Here is a 10,000-nt window from a genome sequence, read left to right as displayed (position 1 = left end):
CTGTAGCTCTGATCAGCCGCTACCCGGAGGAAGACCTGGAAGCGTTTCCTCTGCCGGAGTCGGTGCCGGTCTTCTGTTTGCCGATGGGCGTCACCGTGGAGAGCTGGCCTCTGAACACAAAGTACCAGCTGCCCATCTTCTCCACCTTCGTCCTCACGTCCGCCTCCGGGGACAAGGTGGGCGAGGACACACACACTGAGCAGCAACCGTGGTTTAGGTTCATCGGGTTTACATGAGAAACAGGCACGATTTTAATAGAACTGATTAAACTTGTTATCTAATCAATAAGTTAATAGATGATTGCAGAGCTGAAGAGCTGAAGCTCGAGCACAAGCAGGATTTATTGCAGATATTTACAAAATCTGAACATAAAAAAACACCACCACACATGTAAGATGATATAAAACAGAGAAGCTGTGAATGGTCCCGTTTGAGAAGCTGCTTCATAACCTCAGACACTGATGAATCCTGTGCTGCAGGTTTACGGAGCAGCCATCCAGTTCTACGAGTCCTTCCCCAGGGAGCTGCTGTCGGAGCGGCAGAGCGTGAGGCTCGGCCTGCTCAGCGTGGTCGACCGGCGGCCGATCACCAACCGCAGCCTGCAGGCGAAGAAGAGCATCTGCGTCTTATCCCACTGGCCCTTCTTCACCATCTTCCAGAAGTTCCTCACCTTCATCTACAGATACTCCATCTCCGGGCCGCACGTCCTGCCTCTCGAAAAGTCAGTGCACCGTCTGGATTCAGTCCTTAATCAAGCTTTAGAATTAGCTCACATGCATATATGTTTTAATGACTGTTTATAAAAGATGTTTCCTGGTTTCAGTATCGAGGACCATAACCGGCAAAATAAAAAATGAATAAAGAAATAAATGTATTAACATACAGACGGAGAAATAAATAGATTGATAGATGGACCTTTATTGTCCTTGCATCAAGTACAACAAAACTGTAGAAATGTAAAAATATATTGATGTAGAAATACAAAAATAAATGTAGAAAGGTAAAAACATACATAAATAATAGATGTAGAAATAAATGGCATTTTTCATCACCAAATTGTTTGTACATTTGTATTTATTCACATTTTTCAGTATTGTTTTGGCATTTACTCATTTATTTATATATATTATAGAGTAATTATTTATTTCTAAGTTTGGCAGTGTCAGTCCTCCGTACTCAAGATGGTGTCAAATGATGCTCTGAACGTTTCTCACATTATCTGAAACAAATACGTGATGAATTTTAAACATGATCCTTTGTTATTTTAGCAGCTTATAATCCCTTATAGTTGATTTCATGGATCTCAGATGATTGTGGTTTTCTTTGTCTCTCTGCAGACACATCTCCAGCTTCATGCACAACGTCCCGTTCCCGTCCCCCCAGCGGCCTCGTATCCTCGTTCAGGTACAGACCCGACTCAGACCTGCAAAACGTGACGTCACGTCCTCGTCAGGTCATTTACAAATAAGATCTAAGCCACTGTCAGGAACTCATCTTAAAGAAGTCCATAAATCACAGTATTCCCACAGATATATTTATATTTTATTCCATGAAAAAGGCTCAATCATTCCCTGAATCATGAACCCATTTATGGAAAAAAAGAATTATCTGAAAAGAATTTTGTGTGTGTGTGTGTGTGTGTGTGTGCGTGTGCGTGTGCGCAGCTCTCTCCGTACGACAACCTGCTGCTCTGCCAGCCGGTCTCATCTCCGCTCCCACTCAGGTCAGTTTCTTTGTACTGTATCGTCTGCATGTTACTTCACATTATTTAAACATTACTTCACATAACATTTGTTTTGCCACTTGAATCCAAAAATACTCCGCAGCCAAATGTTGTAAGGTTTTAATTCTGAGTCTATTCTAATAACCTCACATCCCGTGTGACAGTGGGGCGAGTTACCTGAAGCTGCTGCAGAACCTGGGTCCAGAAAACGCCTGCACGCTGCTGCTCGCCGTCCTCACCGAACACAAACTGCTGCTGCACTCGCTGCGCCCGGACGTCCTCACCTCCGTCAGCGAGGCCCTCGTCTCGGTCAGACTCAGTGGTTCATCCATCTGGAGGCGGAGGAGTCGCTCTGTGTTTAGATCTGTGTAATGACCTCTCCCTTGTCTCTCCAGATGAGTTTCCCTCTGCGCTGGCTCTGTCCCTACATCCCTCTGTGTCCACTGCAGATGGCCGATGTGCTGCTGGCGCCGATGCCCTTCATCGTGGGCGTCCACTCCAGCTACTTCGACCTGTACGACCCCCCCACGGACGTGGTGTGTGTCGACCTGGACACCAACACCATCTTCCAGTGAGTCCACCGTTTCACGCTTTCTGCTCCACAGATGATCCGACGTTTATGTTTTCATTTGTTGAATGAAGGGTTAGGGAAGTTTTTAGCTTCATAAACTGTGTTGAAATCCATGAAACATGATTTGTCTCTGGTCTCAGGTCAGATGATAAGAAGCCGCTGTCGTGGCGCTCGTTACCCAGGAAGCACGGAAAGACTCTGTTCAACGCGCTCACCAGCCTCCACAAGACCCTGGAGAAGAGTGAGTCACATGACCCAACGACAGCCTTTCAAAATAAAGTTGTTCAGAGACAACAGCCAAACACAATCACTGATTGATCAAATGTATTTATTTTCTTAAACAGGTCAGTGTCATAACTGTTTTCTGAACTGAGTAAAAGTTAAAATGCCTGAATCTTGAAGTGAGAATGAAGCAGGTTGATACAATAAACTGATTAAGATTTCAACTAAGAAGACGATCATAAGTTTTATTTGACAAATCAATCACCACAGCTGCCAAATTAATGAAGTAAAAAGAACTGAAGCTACTACGGTTAAGTAAAGATACTTCTACTGTACTTTAGTCAGTGTACTTAATTACTTTCCACCTCTCACACAAACACGTAAATCTCTGAATCTCAAACATGCTCCCATCTGGTGCTTTGCAGTTTGCACCCCCGGCCAGGAGGAGGCCACGTTGGAGTTCCTGCTGACCGACTACGATCAGATCTACAGGCGTCAGAAGCAGCTGGAGCTGGAGATCCAGGAAGTGTTTCTGCGTTTCATGAGCTGCCTGCTGCGAGGATACCGCTCCTTCCTGCTGCCGATCACACAGGCTCCGTCCGACACCACCACCGACTGCAGTTCCCTCTTCAACCTGCAGGGTGAGCACGAGAGGGTCTGTGTGTGGCGTGTTCTTCTTCTCTCCTTGTGAGGACCAGACTCCTTCACCCTACAGAGTGAGGACCTGTTGAAGGTGGAGACCTGGTTTTAACTTCAGGTCAGAGTCTGGTTTCTGGTTGAGCTTGATACCAAAGGAGATGAATTCTGTTCATCCTCAGGTTGATCAGTTTAATTCATGTTATGACTGTAAAATGTTTTCATGATGTAATGTTCAGAAAACATCTTCAGACTGCATCGCTGCAGCTCCTCTCTTCAGCCTCCGTCTCAAACACCTGCTTTTAGCTCCTGTGACTTTACACTCCTCTTCTTCTTCTTCCTCCTACTGCTCCTCTTCCTCTTCCTCTTCCTATTCCTCTTCCTCTTCCTCTTCTTCTTCTTCTTCCCTCCCCTAATCTTTTTCATCCTCTTCCTCTTCCTCCTCCTCCTCCTCTTCCTCTTCCTCTTCTTCTTCCCTCCCCTAATCTTTTTCGTCCTCTTCCTCCTCCTCCTCCTCTTCCCTCCCCTAATCTTTTTCGTCCTCTTCCTCCTCCTCCTCCTCTTCCCTCCCCTAATCTTTTTCGTCCTCTTCCTCCTCCTCCTCCTCTTCCCTCCCCTAATCTTTTTCGTCCTCTTCCTCTTCCTCCTCCTCTTCCCTCCCCTAATCTTTTTCGTCCTATTCCTCTTCCTCTTCCTCTTCCTCTTCTTCTTCTTCTTCCCTCCCCTAATCTTTTTCATCCTCTTCCTCTTCCTCCTCCTCCTCCTCTTCCTCTTCCTCCTCCTCTTCCCTCCCCTAATCTTTTTCGTCCTCTTCCTCCTCCTCCTCCTCTTCCCTCCCCTAATCTTTTTCGTCCTCTTCCCCTTCTCCTTCCTCTTCCTCTTCTTCCTCTTCCCTCTCCTACTCTTTTTCGTCCTCCTCCTCCTCCTCTTCTTCTTCTTCCCTCCCCTAATCTTTTTCGTCCTCTTCCTCCTCCTCCTCCTCCTCCTCCTCCTCCTGCAGGCTTCCTGAAGTCTCGGGATCGGACGCAGCAGAAGATTTACAGCCAGCTGACGAGGACGCAGATGTTCACTCAGTTCATCGAGGAGTGCTCCTTCGTCAGTGACCGTCACGCCTGCCTGGAGTTCTTCGACGAGTGCGTCCAAAAGGTCAGAACTCTTATTTTCTGCAGACCCAGAATCTGTTGAGCTGATCAAACAAACCCGTGAAGCTCGGCTCTGACTCTCAGATGTGAAAACAAGTTCAACAAAAACCACAAGCAGAAGTAGAAGTTGTAGTAAAGAACAGTGTTGGATGGTCGTGTTTAGGGCTGACGTGTGTCTGCAGGTGGATGTGGAGAAGCCGGAGGAGGTGAGGCTGATCGATATGGACGAGACTTACAGTGGAGAACACACAGTCTTCATCATGCCTCCTGAAGAACCACAGGAACCGGACGGGTCAGAGTGTCCTGCCCTCTACAGGTGCAGTTCCACAAATTGTCTGTGCTCCTCGAGATTCAAGATTCAATCATTTACTGTGAAATTGACAAATTCACAAATACATACACTCAAAATACATTATCATGTCTGAAACATCTAAATAAATCTGAGCCCTAGAAAAAGAATAGAATGATAAATAAAAATAACAATAATAAGATATAATAACGATAAAAAAGATCTGAGACCAAAGTTAAAATAAATAAAAAGACACCAGCACCTGCAATTATCTCTGAGACGAATCCAGACGTGTTAACTTATGTCCTGCAACGCAACCTGCGATCAAACACACGCTACATGCACATCACTTTCTGAGCTGTAGTCCTCACTCACCTGCATCGACTTTATTTTCCCCTCTCGCAGTCTTTCAGTCTGAGTGAATGACTTTTTGATTTAACATTCAGATTATTTAATGCTCTCACTCAGAACCCTGCATGTGCTTAGATGTCATGCGCTCCGTGGGCAGCACTTTCTCTATGAGGGGCAGTGCAGGGTTCAGGACATGGGGAGAGATGGGGAAGACTGGGATCAAACCGCCGACCTTCCGGTTAGAAGCTCTGTGTTGAGGACGACCGCTCGAGCCTCAGCCACAGAGGAGAAATCTGAGAGCAGACGTTTCACAGAAGCAGCGTGAGGAGAAGAGCTTAAGGAAATCACAAGCAGGGTATATTTGAGTGTGAGCATTTAAAAATCTGAACGTGAAATCAATAAGTCCTGTTCTCAGACTGAAAGACCACTCTCTTAAATACAGAGAAGAACAAACCAACAGGTGCAGGACTCTGGTGATAATCAGTGACCCACTACATGAAATGTGTAATGCAAACAGACATCTGCTTCCCTGTCCTCTCTCTCGTGCCTCCAGCTATGAAACCTTCCCCACGCTGAGGCCGGAGCTCTTCGACCAGCCGCAGGACCAGCTCCGTGTCCCAGCTAAAGGCAGCGCCCCCAGCAGCCCCGCCCCTCGACGCACAAAACAGGTACAAGAGCAAACAAACAACGCTGACGTCTGATGGGACGGTGGAAAAGACAGAACAGAAAAGGCTCAGAATGGTTTTACCCTGTGACCCAGTTTCCCCTGAGTGAAGTGAAGAGGAGGAAGCTCGTCGCTGTGCATCATCTTATTTTAATGAATCATTATCAATATTTCACTCATCATCCAGAATTTAACAGACACAGACGTTATGACAGTGGGTGGATTTGGGATGAAAACGTTAACTGTATAATTTATTTTCAGATCTCACAGATACAAGCAAAAGATGGTATTTAATTTTTATTACCACATTTAGATGTAGAACATTTTTAATGATCAAAAAAGTTCAACAGTGGACACGTTTCCATGGAAACAATATTCTGAATAACACACTGACATGTAAACATCATACTCTGATTATCTTAACCTAAATAAATTCATATTCAGAATAATCAATAATCAGATTAAGGCATGTGGACACTTCATTAACGAGGATGAAACTGCTTCAGGTTATAAAATGGAACGTGTGTCATAGTGGATGTGATGTTTATTCATTATCAGAATATTCTCTAATATGTTCACTGGAATATGAATGAAATATTCTATAAGCAACTCATGTAAACATCATAATCTGAGTAAGGTTCAGAATAACAGTCAGTTTACATCCGTACATCGACATCAACAGTGTTTATTCGAACTCAAACCGTCCCTGTCCACATCGTTCTTCCTCGTCCAGGTGGCAGAGAAGCCGTCGACAGTATTTCTGATGTCTTGTGGTGTTTTCTTCCCACCAGGAGATTAAACTGGCTCAGAAGCGAGCTCAGAAATACTCGGCGGTCCCCGACATGTGGTCCAAGTGTCTGCTGGGTCACTGTTACGGCCTCTGGTTCCTCTACCTGCCCACCTTCGTTCGGGCGGAGAGTGCCAAGGTCCGCGCCCTGCACACGGCCTACGACGTCCTCAAACACATGGAAAACCGCAAAGTGGTGGTGCCGGACGAGGTGAGTCGGGGTCAGAGGGCGCTGTTGTAGTGATGTCACTCAGGGCGACAGCAACTGAACTGTCCCTGAACACAGCACAGGAACAAAAACAGAAGCTGTGACACTCATGTGACTGAGGCCGCGTCCAAACTTGTATGGCATTTTAATATCTGTCTGTACTAACACGCCGGAAAACGTGTTGGGTGTTTCAGGTGTGTTACCGCATCCTGATGCAGTTGTGTGGTCAGTACGGGCAGCCGGTCCTAGCTGTTCGAGTCCTGCTGGAGATGAAGAAGGCGGGAATCACACCCAACACCATCACCTACGGATACTACAACAAGGTCCCAGCACACACACACACACACACACACACACACACACACACACACACACACACACACACACACACACACACACACACTGAGGGGTCAACGTTTGATCAGATCCAGACGTCCAATGACTAAAATCTTTCCAATGAATTTAAGCTGTTTTCAGTTTTATTGAAAACGAGCAGCGACGGACAGACATGTGACCGGTGGGTTAATCAGACGTCCTCTGTCCTCAGGCAGTGCTGGAGAGCAAGTGGCCGTCTACCAGCCAGGGCGGGCGTCTCCGCTGGGCCAAGCTGAGGAACGTCCTGCTGGCTGTGGCCCAGTTCAGGCAGCCAATCAAACGGCGGCAGAAGAGCGGCTCGGTGGGGTCACGGGGAGGTCAGAGGTCTTTTCATATAAAGTTTTTGTAAATCAGTGATGCATGATATTCTGTTGTCATGGTAACTGTTTGAGACAAAGAGCTGATACGTGTTTTTTGCTGAATGAGAATGTGATTTACATTTTTAAAGTTTCCTTTTCTTTTTTTTCGGATTATAAGAAATGATGGTGGACGCAGACCAGAGGCCCCGCCCCCACTCCAATCTGATTCGTCAGTCCAGTTGGAGCGGTCTGTCTGAAAGCTCCAGTCACGAGTCTCTAACTGGTCCAATGGTGAAGAGCAACAGTCTGAACAGCATGAGTGCGTCGTCCGACAGTAAGAGACAGTTGATTCATCTTTTAAGTGGTTGTCATGGGAACACGATACTTGTACAGATGGGACATGGACCAAACTAAGAAATCAAACTAAACGTTAAATAAACTTTTGTCAAAGATTTTTCAGTTATTTGATATAAAAACAGGCTGAGACGTCTTGATTGACAGCTGTGACTGACTCCTGATTGGTCGAGCATGTGTATGGGTGGGACCTCAACACCCTGATCTCTCTGTTATCACAGTTTCACAATAAGACGTTACATTCATGACAGTCTTGGTGTTTTATTTTGAAGAAATGAGGTCTGATGAGATGTTCGTCCTCTTCTGATTTGCTCTGGCTTAATGCAACAAACGACCAATCAGCTCCTCTTCTCACATGTTTTATTCTTTCATTAAAATGTGGCGATGATTAGACCGCTGTCCTGCTCCCTCCCGTCACTCCTGTCTCTCCTCTCTGTCCCTCAGAGGTCAAACACTGTAAGAAGGCCGTCCTCCCTGACGCAGGGACTGCCGGCTGCGGTGACGCCGTCTCTCGAAAACCTCCCCTGGGACTAAGAGACGCGTCCGCCCCGCCTGCAGCGCCCCCTAGCGGTGTTGTAGTGGTGCCGCGGAGTCAGGTCTGCCTCTCCAACTTCTACAAAGAGTGCGCAGAGTCGGCCGACTCGGAGCCGGACTGCAGCTGTCATCCTGCGGAGAGAGACGGCAGGTCAGTGGCCACGTTTATGTTTCATGTCTGTGTTCACATTATTTTATGACTCAGTTTCATTCAGCTCTCCAGCGCCCCCTGGGAAGAGGGACCCTGCAAGTTACCAGTGGTTAAGATCACATTATAATTTGGAAATATACATAACTAGTCACATGACGATGACGACATCACATTAAAACAGGATGCTTTAAGCTTGGCACCAGAGCATGTTGAGGTCCTGTTTACCCCACGTCTGCCCTTTGACCTCCAGGCCTGTAGGGGTGCGTGACTCGTCCGGCAGGAAAGAGGCTGTGGATGAGAACTACAACAACGTCTCTTCCCCGAACCGCGGAGGTCTAGCAGGAAAACTCCAGCAGCTCCTCACCCCGACCAGACACCGAGTGTCGGTGCGACGAGCCGCCAGCGTGGACGACCGGCGGCCTGGAGGAGGGATAGGACGAAGAGTGTCGGAGCAGAGGCAGTCAAGGAAAGCTCAGGTGGCTGAAACGCTGCTGAAGGCCAAAGACAGGCTGGTGAACGCTACGTCAGAGGTTTGTATTATTTTGAAGGTTCATCAACAGGAAGATGTTCAACAGCAGTTATTCGAGAAGAATCTGCAGCTCCTCACTTTTGTGTTTTTTACATTTCCTCTGTGGTGATTTTGTTCAATAATCTGTTTCTATTTTGTCTCCTCAGAGTTCGTTGTCTGTAGGAAGTGACCTCGACTTGACGGACACGCCCACTCCAGCGTTTCCTATACGCAGGTCCTGGGACGCCAATCAGGAGGCGGCGGGGCTGGAGGTAAAGCAAACCCTAACCCCTCCCCCCCTGTGTGTCCAGGTGTTGATATCCAGCTGTTCTCACTCTGACTCCTCCCCCCCCCCCGTGTGTCCAGGTGTTGATGTCCAGCTGTGCTCACTCTGACTCCTCCCCCCCCCGTGTGTCCAGGTGTTGATATCCAGCTGTGCTCACTCTGACTCCTCCCCCCTGTGTGTCCAGGTGTTGATATCCAGCTGTGCTCACTCTGACTCCTCCCCCCTGTGTGTCCAGGTGTTGATGTCCAGCTGTGCTCACTCTGACTCCTCCCCCCTGTGTGTCCAGGTGTTGATGTCCAGCTGTGCTCACTCTGACTCCTCCCCCCCCGTGTGTCCAGGTGTTGATGTCCAGCTGTGCTCACTCTGACTCCTCCCCCCTGTGTGTCCAGGTGTTGATGTCCAGCTGTGCTCACTCTGACTCCTCCCCCCTGTGTGTCCAGGTGTTGATGTCCAGCTGTGCTCACTCTGACTCCTCCCCCCCTGTGTGTCCAGGTGTTGATGTCCAGCTGTGCTCACTCTGACTCCTCCCCCCTGTGTGTCCAGGTGTTGATGTCCAGCTGTGCTCACTCTGACTCCTCCCCCCCTGTGTGTCCAGGTGTTGATGTCCAGCTGTGCTCACTCTGACTCCTCCCCCCCTGTGTGTCCAGGTGTTGATGTCCAGCTGCTCTCTGTGTCGCAGCTGTAACTCATTGGTTTATGACGAGGAGATCATGGCGGGCTGGACGTCTGACGACTCAAACCTGAACTCGTCGTGTCCGTTCTGCGGCGCCACCTTCGTCCCGTTCCTGAACGCCGAGATCTGCGACCTCGGGCTGATCAGCAGGTCGTTCACAGCCTTCATCCTCCGATAGAATAAAGAAGCGCTCATCCATTAGAGAAAATAGTCCCTCCCTGTTAACA

The 10,000-nt window shown here is 47.9% G+C and overlaps 1 protein-coding gene across 3 annotated transcripts in view; it reads left to right on the top strand.

The window, feature by feature from the left end:
* The window catches only part of LOC117776578 (DENN domain-containing protein 4B-like), a 28,658-nt gene that overhangs the window by 12,901 nt on the left and 5,757 nt on the right, over positions 1-10,000 (top strand). For 2 of the 3 annotated variants that reach the window (XM_034610627.1, XM_034610625.1), the window contains exons 5-23: positions 7-176; positions 480-721; positions 1,338-1,404; positions 1,665-1,723; positions 1,888-2,032; positions 2,119-2,294; positions 2,435-2,535; positions 2,942-3,157; positions 4,153-4,298; positions 4,477-4,610; positions 5,488-5,602; positions 6,390-6,596; positions 6,788-6,916; positions 7,141-7,285; positions 7,446-7,601; positions 8,066-8,306; positions 8,557-8,836; positions 8,982-9,086; positions 9,748-9,923. In XM_034610627.1, coding sequence (XP_034466518.1) covers positions 7-176; positions 480-721; positions 1,338-1,404; positions 1,665-1,723; positions 1,888-2,032; positions 2,119-2,294; positions 2,435-2,535; positions 2,942-3,157; positions 4,153-4,298; positions 4,477-4,610; positions 5,488-5,602; positions 6,390-6,596; positions 6,788-6,916; positions 7,141-7,285; positions 7,446-7,601; positions 8,066-8,306; positions 8,557-8,836; positions 8,982-9,086; positions 9,748-9,923 — 3,010 coding nt within the window. The other variant, XM_034610628.1, reaches the window with a different exon arrangement.

Source organism: Hippoglossus hippoglossus, chromosome 16 (genome assembly GCF_009819705.1).
Source record: "Hippoglossus hippoglossus isolate fHipHip1 chromosome 16, fHipHip1.pri, whole genome shotgun sequence".
NCBI lineage: Eukaryota > Metazoa > Chordata > Actinopteri > Pleuronectiformes > Pleuronectidae > Hippoglossus > Hippoglossus hippoglossus.
This window is presented reverse-complemented; position numbering and strand designations above follow the sequence as displayed.